Here is a 23,088-nt window from a genome sequence, read left to right on the forward strand (position 1 = left end):
TTACCCCGGTGAGAGGAGTTTAAAACCATTGACCGGTGCAGCGCGGCTCAGGTTAATATAACTCCCTCAAGAGTTAACATTTTGGCGTGTCAATTAATCAGTAGAAACCGATCAACGGGATACGCTGTACAGTACTTTCTGTTGCTACCACCTTGTTGTGCAGGAAAACAGCCCCCGGGGGCAAGGGACTCACCTGGTAAAGGTAGGTCTAAAACTAATGTGGCGACTGTTGCATTTGGGCTATTTCACAATGGGCTTAAAATATAGGTTTATTTATGTGACTGGAAATCAAACATTTAACCTTTAAAAAAAAATCTGCATTTTTGATGCATGGTACACTCTTTATGATTTGTATGCTACATTCTTTACAGTTAGCAAAAAGCAGGTGTACCATCAAAATACATCTCTGACCAGGAGTAAAAAGACAATCTCCATCAAAGTTGACAGGCTCTACTCAGACAACCACTCTGCCATTGCCAATGCTATAGATGCCAAGTTTTCATCTGTCACCACATCATTACCTAAACTACACCTGTCAGACCTACCTAGATGTTTGCCAGCTATGCCACTCCCTACTGTTGAACCATGGGAAATGCACAGGAGACTACTCTCTGTTCCAACCAGAAAAGCCCCTTCATCAGTGGCAGATTCACTGCTGAAGAGTAAATCCTCTGAGCATTGACCAACCTTGCTCACGCCTCTTCTGGTAAAGGTGTGTGAAGGTTGTTGTTGTTGAATGGGCAACAACAGTTTGGCTGCCTCAAGGGACACTCAACCACCCACTGCCTGTACAGAACAGCAAACACCAGAGGCACCTCCAGCACATTGGTCCTGATGGACTACAGCACGGCATTCAATCTTGTGGATCACAACATTACAATAAAACACCTTTTGCAATTATCTGTCCGACCAGAGACCATGCCATGAATTTGAAACTTCCATTCCGGCCTGTAGCCAGGTTACAAGATCCCATGAGACTCTATCCCAGGCCTCAAGAACATTCCTGTGGCCTCCCCCAGGGCGCACGGCTTGGTCCAGATGTATTTGTGGCTCATGTCAATGGCGCAGGTAAGGGTGCTCTCGAGCAGCTAGATGTTCTTTACCATTCGGGCCATCAGATTTTTCACCATTGCTCCTTATAGGACACATCACTGGACTCTATACTCTTCTGTACATTGGTCATCTCTGTATACCCGTCGCAAGACCCACTGGTTGATGCTTATTTATAAAACCCTCTTAGGCCTCACTCCCCCCTATTTGAGATATCTACTGCAGGCGTCATCCACATACAACACCTGTCCCCAAAGCACACACATCCCTGGGTCGCTCCTCTTTTCAGTTCGCTGCAGCTAGCGACTGGAACGAGCTGCAACAAACACTCAAACTGGACAGTTTTATCTCAATCACTTCATTCAAAGACTAAATTATGGACACTCTTACTGACAGTTGTGGCTGCTTTGCATGATGTATTGTTGTCTCTACCTTCTTGCCCTTTGTGCTGTTGTCTGCGCCCAATAATGTTTGTACCATGTTTTGTGTTGCTACCATGTTGTCATGTTGTGTTGCTGCCTTGCTATGTTGTCGTAGGTCTCTCTTTATGTAGTGTTGTCTCTCTTGTCATGTGTGTTTTGTCCTATATTTGTTTTTAATCCCAGCCCCTGTCCCCACAGAAGGCCTTTTGCTTTTGGTAAGCCACCATTGTAATTAAGAATTTGTTCTTAACTGACTTGCTTAGTTAAATTAAATAATAATCAGAGGGTACCCTAATCAACTCCTGGGCCTTTGTGGATGACTTGAACCTCATAGAATCAAGACACGTGACACTTCCAAAATACATCAGGGCCTCTACCAACTAACCGACTGGTCAGAACAAAACAAGATGAATCTCAACCAATAAAGTGCAATGTCATGTACACCTGTTTCAGTCACAATCCTGATCCACCCTCTGCCATTACTCATCTCCGGCCACACACCCGAGGTGGTGTCCAGCGCCAAAGAGCTCGGTGTGACACTCCAAGACAACTTGAAAGGGGACACACACATCACCACCAAAGGGAACCAAAGTCTCTTCATGAAGAACCATCTACGCCAAGTCAACCCCGAAGACCTTCTGACATTCTACACCTGCTTTGTCCATCTAGTGCTAGAGCACGCCACTCCAGTATGACACCCAGGTCTCACAGCCCACCAACACAACCAACTTGAGAAGATCCAACGACATTCAACCAAAATCACGGGCACCACCTACACCTCCTGCATACAATGACCTGGGCTTGGAGTCCGGTCGCACCCATCTCTGCAGATCCTTTGCCCTGAAACTTGCAAAATCCCAGGATTTACAACAAATAGCTGCCTCAGAAGAAAGGCCATGTCAGTGGCAGATCTACCTGATCTAATCACAAACTGCACCTTTTGCATACCTTGTTTAGGTAAGTATTCACAGCCTTTGCTATGAGACTTGAAATTGAGCTCAGATGCATCCGGTTTCCATTTATCATCCTTGAGATTTTTCTACAACTTGATTGGACTCCACCTGTGGTAAATTCAATTGATTGGACATGATTTGGAAAATGAAAAGAAGCAATCCATTTCCTGATTATCAAAGGCAACTAAATTCTCTCCTCTTTCCTTTCCTCCTCATCAGTTTAACCTGGTGTGTGAAAGCAAAGGTGTGAGTGAGGCATCACAGTCCATCTACATGACCGGCCTCCTAATAGGGTCCCCGGTGTTTGGTCCTATGGCACACAGGTAAAACACACAATCCACTTATAAATTATCACGAGTTTAGTGAAGAGGTCACCCCAAAAATGTGAAATACCCCCGGAGGTTTGGTTGTCGCTTCGCCATCCTCATTTCCCTGCCTATCCAGTTGCTGTTTGGAGTTGCCTGCTGCCTTCTCCCCCGACATCATCTATGTCTACATTGGCCTTCGGTTCGTGGTCGGCATGACAATATCAGGCAATGCTATGAACACATTTGTGCTAGGTGGGGCAATACTCCAAGGTTGTCTCTTACCACAAACTCCAATCTCTAATCTCAATTAGCTAAAATATAACACATTGTACTGTCTACAATCATCAAACAGTGTTTGACTATTGAGCGAGCTGACAGCCACAAACCTTTTGTAGTGTGTGATTGTTATTTTCCTATTTTGAAGGGGCTGAGTGGACCAGTACACTTCCGAAGACTGTTTCCAGTTCTGCAAATGCTCAAACACCTAGCCAATCTGCGTTTATACTGTGTAGCATTTATACTGTCTAGTTTTATCTTTGGCGTATTTCCCTGAATTTTTATTTGATTTCTTTATTGAATATCCGAAACATACAATATACTTGCAGTGAAGCCGCTCAACAACTACATCATACCAGTCATCCATTCAACAACTACATCATACCAGTCATCCATTCAACAACTACATCATACCAGTCATCCATTCAACAACTACATCATACCAGTCATCCACCAGACATCCATTCAACAACTACATCATACCAGTCATCCACCAGACTTCCATTCAACAACTACATCATACCAGTCATCCACCAGACTTCCATTCAACAACTACATCATACCAGACATACACCAGACTTCCATTCAACAACTACATCATACCAGTCATCCACCAGACTTCCATTCAACAACTACATCATACCAGACATCCACCAGACATCCATTCAACAACTACATCATACCAGACATCCACCAGACTTCCATTCAACAACTACATCATACCAGTCATCCACCAGACTTCCATTCAACAACTACATCATACCAGTCATCCATTCAACAACTACATCATACCAGTCATCCACCAGACTTCCATTCAACAACTACATCCTACCAGTCATCCACCAGACTTCCATTCAACAACTACATCATACCAGTCATCCACCAGACTTCCATTCAACAACTACATCATACCAGTCATCCACCAGACTTCCATTCAACAACTACATCATACCAGTCATCCACCAGACTTCCATTCAACAACTACATCATACCAGTCATCCATTCAACAACTACATCATACCAGTCATCCACCAGACTTCCATTCAACAACTACATCATACCAGTCATCCACCAGACTTCCATTCAACAACTACATCATACCAGTCATCCACCAGACTTCCATTCAACAACTACATCATACCAGTCATCCACCAGACTTCCATTCAACAACTACATCATACCAGTCATCCACCAGACTTCCATTCAACAACTACATCATACCAGTCATCCACCAGACTTCCATTCAACAACTACATCATACCAGTCATCCACCAGACTTCCATTCAACAACTACATCATACCAGTCATCCACCAGACTTCCATTCAACAACTACATCATACCAGTCATCCATTCAACAACTACATCATACCAGTCATCCACCAGACTTCCATTCAACAACTACATCATACCAGTCATCCATTCAACAACTACATCATACCAGTCATCCATTCAACAACTACATCATACCAGTCATCCATTCAACAACTACATCATACCAGTCATCCACCAGACTTCCATTCAACAACTACATCATACCAGTCATCATCCATTCAACAACTACATCATACCAGTCATCCATTCAACAACTACATCATACCAGTCATCCACCAGACATCCATTCAACAACTACATCATACCAGTCATCCACCAGACTTCCATTCAACAACAACATCATACCAGTCATCCACCAGACTTCCGTTCAACAACTACATCATACCAGACATCCACCAGACTTCCATTCAACAACTACATCATACCAGTCATCCACCAGACTTCCATTCAACAACTACATCATACCAGTCATCCATTCAACAACTACATCATACCAGTCATCCACCAGACTTCCATTCAACAACTACATCATACCAGTCATCCACCAGACTTCCATTCAACAACTACATCATACCAGTCATCCACCAGACTTCCATTCAACAACTACATCATACCAGTCATCCACCAGACTTCCATTCAACAACTACATCATACCAGTCATCCACCAGACTTCCATTCAACAACTACATCATACCAGTCATCCACCAGACTTCCATTCAACAACTACATCATACCAGTCATCCATTCAACAACTACATCATACCAGTCATCCACCAGACTTCCATTCAACAACTACATCATACCAGTCATCCACCAGACTTCCATTCAACAACTACATCATACCAGTCATCCACCAGACTTCCATTCAACAACTACATCATACCAGTCATCCACCAGACTTCCATTCAACAACTACATCATACCAGTCATCCATTCAACAACTACATCATACCAGTCATCCATTCAACAACTACATCATACCAGTCATCCATTCAACAACTACATCATACCAGTCATCCACCAGACTTCCATTCAACAACTACATCATACCAGTCATCCATTCAACAACTACATCATACCAGTCATCCATTCAACAACTACATCATACCAGTCATCCACCAGACTTCCATTCAACAACTACATCATACCAGTCATCCACCAGACTTCCATTCAACAACAACATCATACCAGTCATCCACCAGACTTCCGTTCAACAACTACATCATACCAGACATCCACCAGACTTCCATTCAACAACTACATCATACCAGTCATCCACCAGACTTCCATTCAACAACTACATCATACCAGTCATCCATTCAACAACTACATCATACCAGTCATCCACCAGACTTCCATTCAACAACTACATCCTACCAGTCATCCACCAGACTTCCATTCAACAACTACATCATACCAGTCATCCACCAGACTTCCATTCAACAACTACATCATACCAGTCATCCACCAGACTTCCATTCAACAACTACATCATACCAGTCATCCACCAGACTTCCATTCAACAACTACATCATACCAGTCATCCACCAGACTTCCATTCAACAACTACATCATACCAGTCATCCACCAGACTTTCATTCAACAACTACATCATACCAGTCATCCACCAGACTTCCATTCAACAACTACATCATACCAGTCATCCACCAGACTTCCATTCAACAACTACATCATACCAGTCATCCATTCAACAACTACATCATACCAGTCATCCACCAGACTTACATTCAACAACTACATCATACCAGTCATCCATTCAACAACTACATCATACCAGTCATCCATTCAACAACTACATCATACCAGTCATCCATTCAACAACTACATCATACCAGTCATCCATTCAACAACTACATCATACCAGTCATCCACCAGACTTCCATTCAACAACTACATCATACCAGTCATCCACCAGACTTCCATTCAACAACTACATCATACCAGTCATCCACCAGACTTCCATTCAACAACTACATCATACCAGTCATCCACCAGACTTCCATTCAACAACTACATCATACCAGTCATCCACCAGACTTCCATTCAACAACTACATCATACCAGTCATCCACCAGACTTCCATTCAACAACTACATCATACCAGTCATCCACCAGACTTCCATTCAACAACTACATCATACCAGTCATCCACCAGACTTCCATTCAACAACTACATCATACCAGTCATCCACCAGACTTCCATTCAACAATTCAACATCATACCAGTCATCCACCAGACTTCCATTCAACAACTACATCATACCAGTCATCCACCAGACTTCCATTCAACAACTACATCATACCAGTCATCCATTCAACAACTACATCATACCAGTCATCCACCAGACTTCCATTCAACAACTACATCATACCAGTCATCCACCAGACTTCCATTCAACAACTACATCATACCAGTCATCCACCAGACTTCCATTCAACAACTACATCATACCAGTCATCCACCAGACTTCCATTCAACAACTACATCATACCAGTCATCCATTCAACAACTACATCATACCAGTCATCCACCAGACTTCCATTCAACAACTACATCATACCAGTCATCCATTCAACAACTACATCATACCAGTCATCCATTCAACAACTACATCATACCAGTCATCCATTCAACAACTACATCATACCAGTCATCCACCAGACTTCCATTCAACAACTACATCATACCAGTCATCCACCAGACTTCCATTCAACAACTACATCATACCAGACTTCCATTCAACAACTACATCATACCAGTCATCCACCAGACTTCCATTCAACAACTACATCATACCAGTCATCCACCAGACTTCCATTCAACAACTACATCATACCAGTCATCCACCAGACTTCCATTCAACAACTACATCATACCAGTCATCCACCAGACTTCCATTCAACAACTACATCATACCAGTCATCCACCAGACTTCCATTCAACAACTACATCATACCAGTCATCCACCAGACTTCCATTCAACAACTACATCATACCAGTCATCCACCAGACTTCCATTCAACAACTACATCATACCAGTCATCCACCAGACTTCCATTCAACAACTACATCCTACCAGTCATCCAACAGACTTCCATTCAGAGCCACACAACAAAAAAAAAAGAAGAAAGAAAGAAGCATCCAGGGTCGATGCCCTGCTCAAGGGCACGTTGACAGACCCCCCCCCAGTTCCCCAAAAGCTGTCCCTCAACCATTTGAGACCCCTCCCACAACCCCCCAATTTCCCTGAACTTGGTGTAGTTGGCGTTTATATTCCGAAACATACCTGTTGGTGGTACTTATTTCTGTCTTATTTTGACCCTTAGACCTTCTAGTATTGGTGACAGTCATTGCAGTGACTGGAAAGTTTGCTATAGCAGCCTCCTTCACTATTGTCTATGTATATACTGCTGAACTCTATCCCACCATTGTAAGGTTAGTTACGTTCCCAATGTATACTGTTTATTACAGCAGAATAATATCCTCATTCTTGATAACTCTCATGAACAGCAGTCCCACCTTTTGGGACTGATCTTTTTTTTAAATAAATGATTAATGTTGTGCATAAAATAAAACGGACCCATCACAATTTGAATATGGTTTATAACTCTCATGAACCCATCCAAAACGGATGGGTCCGTTTTATTTTATCACCATCACAATATTGATCTTGGTGATAAAATAAAACGGACCCATCACAATATTGATCTTGGTGATAAAATAAAACGGACCCATCACAATATTGACCTTGGTGATACCTCTCATGAACAGAAGATGGTGCCAAGTAACTTATCAATGGGAGAAATGGAACAGATATTACAGTGCCTCTGGAAACTGCCACCAAATTGCTTAGAGAAATGTTAGTGGGACTGCAGATAAATTCAAAAGTCTCAATCGAACAGTACTATACTATTGATATAATAACTCAGTAGCCATATGAACTCATTTTTCTTAGACACTTTACAGATAAACCTGGATCCTGATGTCCTGCATGTCACATAGGACCCATTGTATCCTATGTTATACATATTCTTTCCATGCACATGGGTGAACAGTGTGAGAAATGCCACATATAGATGGACAGTAATTGCATGTCTGGAGAGCTGTGGATGTGCAGTTAGGGCAGACCAAGCCTGTCTCAACGCTTCCATAATTGCCATGGGAAGTGAAGAAAAGATCCGAGGGCTCTCTGGGTTCAACGGAAGGTGAACTGTGACAAGTAAAAACGAAATGGGAATTCAGGAACCTACCATTTAAAAATAGTGTCCTGGATCTGTACAAATAAATGTGGATATTTTAAGAACCAAAATCCTACAAAAAAAGTACTTTGACGTTTCTCCCCTGCTTTGGCTTTCTCTCATTGAACAAGGAAGGAAAATAAATCTCATTACAGAACTGAAATGGCAGGTAAAAATTTCAATTGAGGACCCTTGACTTTGTCTGATTCAAAGCATATGGTTGGGGGATTTTTGCAAATACAAATGAGCTGAGAACATGTGCATGTAGATGAGCCCTTTTTCAGAGACATGTTTGAATGGACAAAAATATGTGTTGCAGTTAGAAAACCTTTGAGATGGGACACATTTTTTGATGGGACAATTTTGTGAAATTGTCTACAATGCCATCTCTCTGGAAATATCAATCTGTATAACGTAATATCATTGATAAGCCATCGTTCAAAACTTTCATATGAAATATTTATTTTCATGGTTTCTAATATAAGGTCAATTGGACCCATAATACATTTGCAAGCGGTATATTCAGAAAAACGCCCTTCCTTGCGAGTGCTCGTTGCTACTCAACATTTTTAAACGGCACCGCGAGCCAAGAGGGTTAGTACAATCCGGAATCCTTGGGACGTCCATACCATACCTTTATCCCCGACCATTAACCCTAAACATGTTTTTATTTCAACTTTAACGGGGTAGTGACGTCCAAAGGATCTAAGATAGCAAGGACAGAGTCAAGAGGGTCTAGTGCACGGTGCTGTGCGCATCTGAGGTCTTAGAGCTGTCTGAAACGCACGGAGTTTTGTCATGTTTTCTTCGAATAACTGGAGCTCTTTTTCACTTATGCTCGCAAGAAGATAATAATCACGATCAACATTAGTGTCAAAACACGTAACTGTCTGTTTTACGCAGAATATTAAAAGGAACTTGGCTAATGGAGAGGATGGAAAACTCAACTATCCCTTTTATCAAGCGGGAAACTCTCAATATATAGCCAGGTAAGACCAATCTTTTCCACCTTGTTGTGTTAAATTGGCTAAGTTATATTATTTGGGCTAGTTTCGTGGCTATTACTGTAGTTTTGTGGTCCACTTGGTACAGTACAGGCTAATCTTTCAGAGATGGTTCATTCCACTAACCTACTATCTCTGACAACAAAACAATTTAATGCAAAACATATTAATAATTTATTTAAATCTAATAAATATTTGACAGCAACTTGTATATTTATTCATGATTCATATAATAACCAGAATATCTACAGCTATTTTTCATTCGAAACACGTGTGTTGCTCTGTTATTACATAATCCAAACTGCTCACCTCCTAGGCTTACAAAATGTAGGTAGTTATTTTATTTGCGAGTGAAATTAAAACCATGAATACATTTCGTTTTCATTATGATGTTGTGCCAGTAATATAATATTGTTATGTAGTTATTGTGTAATAGGATGCCAGTTTACAATGTCTAGACGCCCCCATTTATTTTGCATTTATGCTCATCAAATATCTTCTGCAATGACCATTGATTGACTAATTCATTCATGTTGCCTGCATGAATATCCAATTTACTCAATTCTACAGTCTTCTTTTCTCATAATACAGTTGAAGTTGGAAGTTTACATACACCTTATCCAAATACATTTAAACTCAGTTTTTCACAATTCCTGACATTTAATCCTAGTAAAAATGCCATGTTTTAGGTCAGTTAGGATCACCACTTTATTTTAAGAATGTGAAATGTCAGAATAATAGTAGAGAGAATTATTTATTTCAGATTTGATTTATTTCATCACGTTCCCAGTGGGTCAGACGTTTACATACACTCAATTAGTATTTGGTAGCATTGCCTTTAAATTGTTTAACTTGGGTCAAACGTTTCGGGTAGCCTTCCACAAGCTTCCCACAATAAGTTGGGTGAATTTTGGCCCATTCCTCCTGACAGAGCTGGTGTAACTGAGTCAGGTTTGTAGGCCTCCTTGCTCGCACACACTTTTTCAATGCCCACACATTTTCTATAGGATTGAGGTCAGGGCTTTGTGATGGCCACTCCAATACCTTGACTTTCTTGTCCTTAAGCCATTTTGCCACAATTTTGGAAATATGCTTGGGGTCATTGTCCATGTGGAAGGCCCATTTGTGACCAAGCTTTAACTTGGTCGCTTTAACTTAACAAGCTTTAAGAGCAATAGTAAAGCGCGTACCTGTGTTACACATATATATATATATACTGTATGTTACAGGAGAAGGTCAATCTGGGAATGTCTTGAGATGTTGCTTCAATTTAGCCACATTTTCCTACTTCATGATGCCATCTATTTTGTGAAGTGCACCAGTCCCTCCTACAGCAAAGCACCCCCTGAACATGATGCTGCCACCTTGCCACCTTGCAGCATCCCCCTTTTTCCTCCAAACATAACGAAGGTCATTATGGTCAAACAGTTCTATTTTTGTTTCATCAGACCAGAGGACATTTCTCAAAAAAGTATGATCTTTGTCCCCATGTGCAGCAAACCGTAGTCTGGCTTTTTTATGGAGGTTTTGGAGCAGTGGCATCTTCCTTGCTGAGCGGCCTTTCAGGTTATGGGGTGGCAGGGTAGCCTAGTGGTTAGAGTGTAGGACTTGTAAACTGAAATGGTTGCAAGTTCAAACCCCCGAGCTGACAAGGTACAAATCTGTCGTTCTGCCCCTGAACAGGCCGTCATTGAAAATAGTTAAATAAATAAAAGTAAAATATGTCAATATAGGACTCGTTTTACTGTGGATATAGATACTTTTGTACCTATTTCCTCCAGAATCTTCACAAAGTCCTTTGCTCTTGTTCTGGGATTGATTTGCACTTTTCGCACAAGTACCTTCACCTCTTGGAGACGGAACGCGTCTCCTTCCTGAGCGGTATGACGGCTGCGTGGTCCCATGGTGTTTATACTTGCATACTATTGTTTGTACAGATGAACGTGGTACCTTCAGGCGCTTGAAAAGTGCTCCCAAGGATAAACCCGACTTGTGGAGGTCTACAATTTTTTTTCTGAGGTCTTTGCTGTATTCTTTTGATTTTCCCATGATGTCAAGCAAAGAGGCACCGAGTTTGAAGTTAGGCCTTGAAATACATCCACAGGTACACCTCCAATTGACTCAAATGATGTCAATTAGCTTCTAAAGCCATGACATAATTTTCTGGAATTTTCCAGCTGTTTAAAGGCACAGTCAACTTAGTGTATGTAAACTTCTGACCCACTGGAATTGTGATATAGTGAACTAAGTGAAATAATCTGTCTGTAAACAATTGTTGGAAAAATTACTTGTGTAATGCACAAAGTATATGTCCTAACCGACTAGTCAAAACTATAGTTTGTTAACAAGAAATTTGCTGAGTGGTTGAAACACTTAGGTTGAGTCATTAACTAGTTTAAGTAAACTTCTGAATTCACACAGCCATTTAGAGACATTAGAAACATGTAGAGTAAACACAACCAGAATATCTCCATACCCAGAAACTTGTTTGGTAGGACCATTAAGCTTTTGGTTTAAATAGCAATTTACATTTAGTCCCTTTTGGATTTGTTATTGTTATTATATCAATTGGTGTAGCTTAGGCATTATCGTCCTCCTCTCACTTAAAATGTAGGAAAATCCTCATCTTTCACCACTTTTACACACAGGGCATGTTTTCAGTATATGGTAGTTCGTTTCAATCATGACAGGTGAGCACATTTTACAGTGTCTATGTTCTTGCCAACTGCTCTGATATCCATTTTTCAGGATGTAACTTTTAAATATGTGCGACTTAAAATTAACACCATGACGTTGTTAGATAGCAGATAAACTTAACAAAGGGAATTAATGATTACAGGAATAGGAACATTAATTCTATTAATTAGGTAGGCCAGCTAAAATATTTACATCTTCACAAAGAGCTTTAAGAAGCAGGACAGGGCCAGAGGCTCTTTCCCTGTCTTCCCCTCTTTCTCTCTCGCTCTCTCTCCCCCCCCATCTGATGTCTGACACGATGCTCTTGGTAGGAGCAGCCAAGGAAATGTGGATTCCTTCATTCAGGGAGCAGAGGGAGTTTAACTGAGGATTAGGGATAACTAATGGCTGCTTCTAGCCAAGCTGTACAATGTATTCCCTTGCCACATGGCTAATAGGCTACACAGGGGATGGAACAAGCAAGGACAGAGTAGAGAATTCCTCTTGGAATTAGTATGAAGATTCTACCTTACATGTTAGCTGTTCTCTAGGTGGTCTTAATTGGATTTGGTGCCAGTCACTATTTGAACCTGAACAAATGTTGACCTCATTGTTGACCTTTTCCTTGATACCCAACTGCACTCCTAGTCCCACTTCAGGTTTTCCCCTCCACCCCAGGCAGGCCTGTGGCCGCCATGATGAGCAGCTCATCCAGCCCAGCTGAGTTCTCCAGGGACAGGACCTCCCTCCTGTCCATAGACTCTAGCGTCTTCTACAGCGAGCCCCCTCCTGTCTGTGACTACCCACTGGACTTCTTCACCATCAACGTGGGAGGCAGCCGCTACGTTCTCTCCCAGGAGCTGCTGGCATCTCACCCAGAAACCCGTCTGGGCAAGCTGGCCCTGTCCACACGGGACTCTGCCCTGGAGCTCTGTGATGACGCTGACTTGCTGGAGAATGAGTTCTTCTTCGACCGCAGCTCACAGACCTTCCAGTATGTGATAAACTTCTACCGCACAGGCCACCTGCATGTCAGGGAGGAGCTTTGCGTGTTCTCCTTCCTCCAGGAGATTGAGTACTGGGGCATCGACGAGCTCTGCATCGATCCCTGCTGCCGGGAACGCTACTACCGCCGCAAGGAGCTCAAGGAGAGCCTGGACGTGCAGAACGAGGCTGAGGCTGACGAAAGCCAGGACGAAGACTTCAACGGCGCCGAGTGCCCAGATCTCCGGCGGCGCCTGTGGGACCTGCTGGAGAAGCCAGAGTCTTCACGAGCGGCACGCGCCTTCTGCACGCTGTCCATCATCTTCGTGGCGGTGTCCATTGTCAACATTGTGCTCATCTCGCTGGACCTGGGGAATGTGGGTGGTGACGAGAGCGGGGGCAATGACGGGGGTACACCTTTCTTCGTGGACGCACTGGAATATGTGTGCGTGGTGTGGTTCACCGGCGAGCTGGTGTTGCGCTTTGTCTCCGTGCGCGACAAGTGCCGCTTCACCCGTAGCGTTCCCAATGTGATCGACCTGCTAGCCATCCTGCCCTTCTATGTGACTCTGGCAGTTGAGAGTCTGCACGGTGGCTCTACTGAGCTGGAGAACATGGGCCGCGTGGTGCAGGTGCTCAGGCTCATGAGGTCCCTCCGCATGCTCAAACTAGGACGCCACTCCACAGGTAATGTAGTCGTCTATCCAAACATACAGTATATGCAGCCATTTTAATCCTGTCATGATTCCTAAACCTGATGCCGTTACCTAATCATTTGTCACGCCAAGCTGCAGTAGTCCAGGATGTCAGATTGTCCAGGATCTCAAAGTTGATTTTGAAGGTAGCAATCCAGTTGAGATACATCATTATTTTCAAAGGATAGATCACTTATTTCTTTCTTCCAGCAACTCATTAGGTGATTTGTAGATGTGTGTAAAAAGTACAGCAGGCTAGTCAGACAAGATGGCTGGTGTTACGTGTACAACAGTGTCATTGTAGTCTGAAGGCCAAAAAATCTGAAGAATCTGAAACTATAAGAATAGAAAGAGTCAGAACTTTTGTGAAACAGCACAGTGGAAAAAATACATGGCAGCTAGAAATCAGAACTGGGTGGTCTTCAGAGATAGATGGGAGGGGTTAAAGGGTAGCTGAAGGCGGGGACAAAAAAACAAACAAAAGATAACTAATGTAGAATGTACTGTCCGTGAAATGTAAGTAGTGTGTCTTAAGCTGGAAGTGGAAGCCTACGTATTGTCTTCTATTCTTTTACTCCAATTAGGAGAGGGGTGGTGGGAGAAAATAATAAAAGAAGGAAAATATATTTGACAAAAAACATATTAAATTATATACACAGTACCAGTCAAAATTTGGACACACCTACTCATTCCAGGGATTTTCTTTATTTTTTTTACTATTGACTACATTGTAGAATAATATTGACCAAGTCCATATTATGGCAAAAACAGCTCAAATAAGCAAAGAAAAATGACAGTCCATCATTACTTTAAGACATGAAGGTCAGTCAATCCGGAAAAGTTCAAGAACTTCAAGTGCAGTTGCAAAAACCATCAAGCGCTATGATGGAGGACCGCCACAGGAAAGGAAGACGCAGTTACCTCTACTGCAGAGGATAAGTTAATTATAGCTACCAGCCTCAGAAATTGCAGCCCAAATAACACAGAGTTCAAGTAACAGACACATCTCAACATCAACTGTTCAGAGGAGACTGCGTGAATAGGGCCTTCATGGTCGAATTGCTGCAAAGAAACCACTACTAAATGACACCAATAATAAGAAGAGACCTTTGATGGAGGTTACCTGTGGATTTATTTCAAGTCCTACTTTCAAACTCGGTGCCTATTTGCTTGACATCATGGGAAAATCAAAAGAAATCAGCCAAGACCTCAGAAACAAAATGGACCTCCACAAGTCTGATTCATCCTTGGGAGCAATTTCCAAATGCCTGAAGGTATACAAACAATAGTACGCAAGTATAAACACCATGGGACCAGGCAGTCGTCATACCGCTCAGGAAGGAGACGCGTCTCCTAGAGATGAACAAGGAAGATGCCACTGCTCCAAAACCACCATTAAAAAAGCCAGACTACGGTTTGCAACTGCACATGGGTACAAATATCGTACTTTTTGGAAGAATGTCCTCTGGTCTAATGAAACAAAAATAGAACTGTTTGGCCATAATGACCATCACAATGTTAGGAGGAAAAAGGGGGAGGCTTGCAAGCTGAAGAACACCATCCCAACCGTGAAGCACGGGGGTGGAAGCATCATGTTGTGGGGGTGCTTTGCTGCAGGAGGGACTGGTGCACTTCACAAAATAGATGGCATCATGAGGAGGGGAAATTATGTGGATGTTTTGAAGTAACATCTCAAGACATCAGTCAGGAAGTTAAAGCTGGGTCGCAAATGGGTCTTCCAAATGGACAATGACCCCAAGCATACTTCCAAAGTTGTGGCAAAATGGCTTAAGGACAAGAAAGTCAAGGTATTGGAGTGGCCATCACAAAGCCCTGACCTCAATCCTATAGAAAATGTGTGGACAGAACTAAAAAAGCATGTGCGAGCAAGGAGGCCTACAAACCTGACTCAGTTACACCAGCTCTGTCAGGAGGAATGGGCCAAAATGCACCCAATTTATTGAGGCAAGCTTGTGGAAGGCTACCTGAAACATTTGACCCAAGTTTAAACAATTTAAAAGCAATGTTACCAAATACTAATTGAGTATGTATAAACTTCTGACGCACTGGGAATGTGAAAGACACAAAGCTGAAATAAATCATTATCTCTACTATTATTCTGACATTTCACACTCTTAAAATAAAGTGGTGATCCTAAGAGAGGGAATTTTTACTAGGATTAAATGTCAAGAATTGTGAAACTGAGTTTAAATGTATTTGGCTAAGGTGTATGTAAACTTCCGACTTCAACTGTGTATGTGATATATATGAGGTTGTAATCCAATTCTTAGTTTTTCTGTGATTAAACTAGCTTCTGACCCAGGAGAGATTATACTGTGAAGTCTCTTGGAGTTGTAAGATTTTTCAGGGTAATAGAAAGCCTGGGATAGAACTAAATAGCAAGAGTGAGGAAGGGAACGAGACTGGCTAGGAGAAGGAGAAAAGATATTCATTCATATTTCCTCATGAGATTGAGGGAAGGGGGCCTGACAGATGAGAGAATGTTCCTGAGTCCATTTGTGTGTGTCTGTGTATGTTTACATCCGTGCACGTGAATGGCTTGGATGTTGCTGATTTTTGGCGAGGGATGAGAGCCTTGGTTTGGGATGTAGGCTGTGAGGCCATGCAGAATGAAGGGAGATGATGTTACCACACCAAAAGAGAAGATAAGAGAGGAGGAAGTAGACCAGAGACTGTGACAGATACAGAGCCAGCATGTCACATCTTGTCCTTTTTCAATGAAGAAAAAAGAAAAGGCGATGAGAGGTCAACTTTGTCTTTGATCTAGGATGCACTGACACACTAGGCCATCGTTACACTTTTCTAGAATTATGGGATGTATTACAAATCTTTGTTGACTGCAATTGTACCATATTCCCTCTAGTATGCTACTTCAACAAATTGGTAAGTATGTCATGTTGCGTCAGGAAAAGAGAGAAATAGATTTCTCCCTCTGGGTGATGGCTGTTAATAAAACAGATTATTTTAGGGGAAAAGTGCAGATTTACAGGACATGTTCTCCACTTTGTCTACATGCTGGTATTTCTTAACATCCCTGAGGAGTCTATGACATTTGACATCCCTGAGGAGTCTATGACATTTGACATCCCTGAGGAGTCTATGACATTTGACATCCCTGAGGAGTCTATGACATTTGACATCCCTGAGGAGTCTATGACATTTGACATCCCTGAGGAGTCTATGACATTTGACATCCCTGAGGAGTCTGACATTTGACATCCCTGAGGAGTCTACATCCCTGAGGAGTCTATGACATTTGACATCCCTGAGGAGTCTATGACATTTGACATCCCTGAGGAGTCTATGACATTTGACATCCCTGAGGAGTCTATGACATTTGACATCCCTGAGGAGTCTATGACATTTGACATCCCTGAGGAGTCTATGACATTTGCTCAGTTTTAAGTCCCATGGTCTGACTAAAATTACTTGAAAATATAAAGGCAGGCGTGTTCTTGCCATGTGTGTGACAATATGTCTGTCTGTGACAATATCCTGAACAAAGGTGCATCCCGATAACCATATCATTTTCTAAACAAAGATGTTTGCTTTACTGTTTGGTTTATAGACAACTTCCAAAGAACCAAATGTACTAACTAGGTCTCATTTTGATCCCATATAGTGTTTCAGTACACAAAAATAACATTAAAAAGTATACTTACTTGGCAAACTTAACCAAATATTTATTTTCTACTTGAAGAGTTGAGAGCTTACAAGCAATATCCGTGTGTGAATAGTCCTACCACCTGCGCAGTTGTGCATATTTAGAGTTTTGCACTTATTTGAACTGTCAGCTTGCTGTTAAATTTTCCCCACTAAATTGTCAGTCATGAGTTTCGCACATCATCATTGTTTACATTAGCTGTTTGTGGAATACAGTGTATAATTTGAATAGATGCAGTATAGTACCTTCATATTAGGCAAGTGAAAAGGTATTAAGACTGGTTTTAAGAGTTTATTATTCAGTTAATTATTCTACACTTGAAAGTGTGCACCTGCCACACTCTAAGATTTGCGTACCATCAAAGAGTATACACTTTTCAGAATGGTCTTCCAAGAGATGGCATCATTCTAACGCATCAGTGCAGACAGCCGTAAGACTCTGACGTTAGACAATGCACTTTCAGGTGTACGACCTGAATAAGTAATCTGTCATTTAATCTCCTGAACTGATGTATAATTAACCCCAGCCCTCTGTATCCCTGTGTCTCCCAGGCCTCAAGTCCCTGGGCCTGACCATCACCCAGTGCTACGAGGAGGTGGGTCTCTTGCTCCTCTTCCTCTCCGTGGGCATCTCCATCTTCGCCACGGTGGAGTTCGCCCTGGAGCATGACATCCCCGGCACCGCCTTCAGCAGCGTGCCCTGTGCCTGGTGGTGGGCCACCACCTCCATGACCACGGTGGGCTACGGAGACATCCGCCCCGACACCACCCTGGGCAAGGTGCTGGCCTTTCTCTGCATCTTGTCTGGCATCCTGATCTTGGCACTGCCCATCGCTATCATCAACGACCGCTTCTCTGCCTGCTACGTCACTCTCAAGATGAAGGAGGCGGCGCTGCGGCACGGGGAGGCCCTCAAGAGGCTGGCACGGGGTTCGCTGGGTGACTCGGAGGTGGGTGGGGCAGCAAGGGGAAGAGGGGTGAACCTGAGGGATGTTTATGCCAGGAGTGTGATGGAGATGCTGAGGCTGAAAGGGAGGGAGAGGGCCAGCACACGTAGTAGTGGAGGGGGTGAGCTCTGGTGGTAGTGTGGAAGATGGAGCACGAGCGGCTGTGGAGAAAAAGCTATGGAAAAGTTAAGTCAATTGGGTTAAAGATGGAATCCGCAGTAGGGGGAAACACCACTGGCTGCCCCACCACAGTTATTATTTTTGTTTCCGAGCTGAGGAGCGTCGCGAAGCATGGTAAATAGGTTCATACTGTGCTCTTTTATCACACGTGCAATGATGTCAGAGGGGTAAAAACTGTGCAAACTGACGTGGTTGTTTCACCATTTAAGGATTTCAGCTTTAAGAACATCATCAGAATATGACAATGTGTACAATGTATAGGACATATCTAAAGGATGATGAGGGGACAACTTTCATGGCTAACCTTTTTCAGTGTTGTGTTCTGACAACTATTGCATGTTCTGTCTCCTCTGTATGTGTCACATAGACAAGATGTACAGTATAAACTGAATTATATTGTGTTTGATATTAAAACACTTATTGAAAGATGCAGTATGTTGTGGTGTATCGAACAGCACAACATGATTTTCATTGGAGAGCAGATCTGCCTTCACCCCTGTCTCTGTTTCCTGCAGGGTCACAGTGAAACACCAAAAGGGCTCTGGGAGGAGGAGTCTCTGAGTCACGACAGCCTGTATGCAGAGCACACACACATGAATATCCTGAACTGGTTAAACATGCACTGCTGCAGCAGACCCTAACCTTGGCGGTTCTAGGAAATATAATCGCGCTCTAAAAAGAAAAGGGGACTTTTAGGGGTTCTTCAAATTGAAACTGTGGGGGAACCTCTATTAGTTCTTAAAATAACCCTTTAAAAGGCTTCTTCAAAGAAACTCCTTTTAATGGTTCCTCAAATAACCTTCTGGGGTTACCCCCCCCCCCATTATTATTAATCAGCATAACAACATTTTAGTTGTCAGTGTTTTATGAATTTTAGTGGCAAAACATAATTCAAAAGCCAAATATGACAAACTCTCTCAGCAGAGCTCCAAGTTTAGTGGCGAGACTTTTCCAAGTCTAGCCCACCTGTGGAAAGAACGGTCAGGTACTTCTGCTTCTATCACCACAGGAGTTCAAGTACTCTCTCCTTTCCTCCCTTCAGTCTTTCTATTGTGTCAAATGCAGAGAGATCATCCAGCTCATTTACAGTCACTTGAGATGTGGAGTTGTGCTTTGACAAAGCCCATGTATTCCCAAATGGCACTTAAAGTGTGATGTCAGGTGATTTTGTTGGTAAGAGGAGAGGTCGTGACTGACAATCCACAGGGCACAAACTGGTTAAATCAACCTTGTTCAAAAATAGATACATTATAATACGTTGACAAATTATGTGGAAAATACATTGGATTTGAAAAAAGTAATCAAAAATAAATTGTTGGTTGAGGGTAAAAGGTTTGTGAAATGTCCACAACAGGATTATGTTATCATGGTAACCAATTTTCAACATAGACAAACCTTGTAAAAAAAAAAAGTTGAATATGTACCTTTTGAAACGATGTCAGGTCTTCAACATAATAACCACTATAAGAAAATAAACAATAGGCTGGGCATAACCTCCTACTGGAGAGTTGCTCTGTCTCCCATCCAAGTTTATTTTTACCAAGCCCTGCTTAGTGCTGATATTTGTCACTGACTATTACCAATGTGCTATCATGAGAATGCTTGTTGATAAATCGCCACTTAATAGATTCACTGTTGCTATCAAAGTCATTACAAAGGGTAGGTTTAATGGAGCAAATTAAATGTGACCATACTTTATCAATTATAGAACATCAGTGATACTATTGAGGCCTGTATAACATTTGGGAAGTCATCAACCGCTGTTGTTTAAACAGAAAATTGACAACATGTGTTGTGCCTAGTGTTTCAAATGGAATTTTGATAATAATATATATTGGATTCAGGTCTGTGGAGATCTTCACAATTGCTATAATAATCTGTTCAGAATCTCAAACAGCTCTGACCACTTGCACCATGTACTTAAATCATCCCAATCCAGGTCATTAGGTTGTGCTAGTATATGAAGTACAGTGATAACACGTTAAGTTGTTGTATAAATGAAAACACAAAATATCTACCCTTGTATTCCCATTTGAACTTTGTTGTGCTTTTAAAGGGTTGAAAGCACAGTACAACACAATACAACTTGCTTTCAGAGTATAATATTTTCTCCATGTAGCACTAAAACAAAATGTTTTTCCCACATTTCTCCCCTGCAGTCACCTATAAATACTGTAAATGATATACTGTACATACATAGGGATTATACTGTATTTAAGCATGTAGGAAAAAGATTTCCAGACCATGGGCTTTTTAGCCTGTTCCAGACCTCAGCTTCAATGCTTTCCCCAACCATTCTCACGAAAGTATTGTTTTTACTCCTGACAGTCAGATTCCCTTACATGGCTATTGGGCCACTAGGCCAGCCCCTTATATCTCTTGGCCCTGATGTTATGGCCAACCTGCACAGATGTCAATGCATTATGGGCCGGTCCACATATGAGGACAGTCTAAATATGAATTAGCAGTCTGAGACATTGGGCATACAGCACTGAAGTAGTGATTCATGTTTTCATTAAGTGGATTGCATGTATATTGTACATCTACATGGTATGGCAGCCATTTTGAGATAAGATGCAGAAGAAAATGGATGTATAGTGAACCCTTTCCCTACCATTTCTGGCCAAACAAACAAAATAGCGGTAGTTCACAGCAGTAGTTCTCACTTGGCAGAACACATTTTTTATATTTTCATTACGACACCTTGTTTTACCATAAGGGACCTCTGGCCTACTTATTTGTCTAGACCAGTGGTTCCCAACCTTTTTTTAAAAACCTTATCACACATTGATGGGATGTGAAATTCTTTGGCACACCTAAAATTTCCCTTTTAATTTATTTAGTGGTAATGACTTGCATCTCATCTGAGCCATACTGCAAATCATCTATTTTCTGTGACATAAAAAATATATATATATATATACTATATATATATAGGTTAAATAGGGTTTATTTGAAATATTTTTGTAGTTTTGATAGTTCCTTTCTTATGGTGGTTAATTTAGTTTAGAATGGTTTGGGCTACAGATGAGCGGTTTTCTGCATGGCAAATGTGCAACCACGGACATAAAGCCATGCTCCGTTTATTTTTATGGCAGAGGCTGTGGTATAGCTAAGCACAGAGCCATAATAAATATCAGACTTGCCTGTGCTAATGTTTTTCCCAGATGAAGCAAAATTATACAAATGACTTTGCTTGTGATGCGCACCCCTCAAACAGCCTGAGAAACAAGTTAGGATACAGATCCCATTTCATGTATTATCTGACTGGCACTAGTGCTCCTAAGTCAAAATCCCATGTGCATTCCACATGTCATGTTTAGCCTATAATTGACTGTTACATTTTTTTCAATATTAGGAAAGGTTTCAAGGCACATCTGAGAGTTCCTGGAGGCACATCTGAGAGTTCCTGGAGGCACATCTGAGAGTTCCTGGAGGCACACCAGTGTGCTGTGGTACACGGGTTGAGAACCACCTGTCTAGACGAGAGAATCAAGGACAATAATCCACGTCCATCTCCAGAGTGCATCTCAGTACACTCATTCAATATTATTGGAGGAATTGTATCATTTATACAATGTTCTATCCTCTGTATTTGTATTTGGGGAATAAATGACAAATACAGTTGGCATCAACCCCAGGAAAACGTTTTGTGTTGGCAGGAAAGTAATCAAGATGAGAGTGATAATAGTCCTTTTGATGCTGCATCAGATGAGTCCCGTTTGAACAGGCCCTGTGAGTTTTCATAAAACACACATGAAACTCAAATAATAAGGGAGTCAATCAGACAAAGCGCACCAATCAGCCTGCTCTCTGGTGAGGCTATTGGAATAGAATTCATTAGCATGTGTTTGATCTACAGGGATGAGAGCACTATCCATGTCCCAGCTGGACAAGTACTTCCAAACCTCTGGGGGAAAAAAACACACACACAGTCAGGCAAGCTAATTAGTTGTGTGTGTGTGTGTGTGTGTGTTTGTTTTTTGTTGTTTTGTTTTTGTTGGACTATCCTTGTTGGCTCCATGAGGAAAAATGCTATTTTAGGCTTAGGAGTTAGGTTTAGAGATAGTGTTACAATTTGGGTTAGGGTCAGAATTAAGGTTAGGGTTAGCGTTAAGTATAGTTTTAGGGTTAGGGGTTTGCGGCTAAGGTTAGTTTTAGGTTTAAGGTTAGTGTTATGGTTAGGTTAAGGGTTAAGTTTAGGGAAAATAAGATTTGGGATTAGAATCACTTATTTGGTCCCCACAAGGATAGCAAAACAAAACTGTGTGTGTGTGCGTGCATGCGCGTGTGTGTGTGAGAAAAGAGTGTGTGTT

General features: G+C 41.9%; 1 protein-coding gene across 2 annotated transcripts; it reads left to right on the forward strand.

Moving 5' to 3' along the window:
• The first annotated feature begins 36 nt into the window (after positions 1-36).
• Positions 37-19,192, forward strand: LOC115103366 (potassium voltage-gated channel subfamily V member 1-like). 2 transcript variants are annotated; one of them, XR_003859580.2, is made up of 3 exons: positions 37-202; positions 2,645-2,748; positions 18,198-18,281. XR_003859580.2 is itself a non-coding variant. In XM_029624267.2 (2 exons), exons 1-2 carry the CDS (start codon positions 12,978-12,980, stop codon positions 18,728-18,730), a joined length of 1,509 nt encoding a protein of 502 aa, XP_029480127.2. In that variant the 5' UTR covers positions 12,897-12,977; the 3' UTR covers positions 18,731-19,192. The 2 variants fall into 2 exon arrangements, 1 of the variants encoding a protein (XP_029480127.2); XM_029624267.2 differs by lacking the exons at positions 37-202; positions 2,645-2,748 and adding an exon at positions 12,897-13,953 and having other exon boundaries at positions 18,198-19,192.
• The last annotated feature ends 3,896 nt before the right edge of the window (positions 19,193-23,088 follow it).

This window comes from Oncorhynchus nerka, linkage group LG3 (genome assembly GCF_034236695.1).
Source record: "Oncorhynchus nerka isolate Pitt River linkage group LG3, Oner_Uvic_2.0, whole genome shotgun sequence".
Taxonomy (NCBI): Eukaryota; Metazoa; Chordata; class Actinopteri; order Salmoniformes; family Salmonidae; genus Oncorhynchus; species Oncorhynchus nerka.

Excerpts from the sequence above, each read along its gene's own strand:
- LOC115103366 (XM_029624267.2), top strand. The coding sequence starts at position 12,978 with ATGATGAGCAGCTCATCCAGCCCAGCTGAGTTCTCCAGGGACAGGACC. Across the intron at positions 13,954-18,197 it reads ACTAGGACGCCACTCCACAG|GCCTCAAGTCCCTGGGCCTG; the intron begins GTAATGTAGTCG and ends TGTGTCTCCCAG.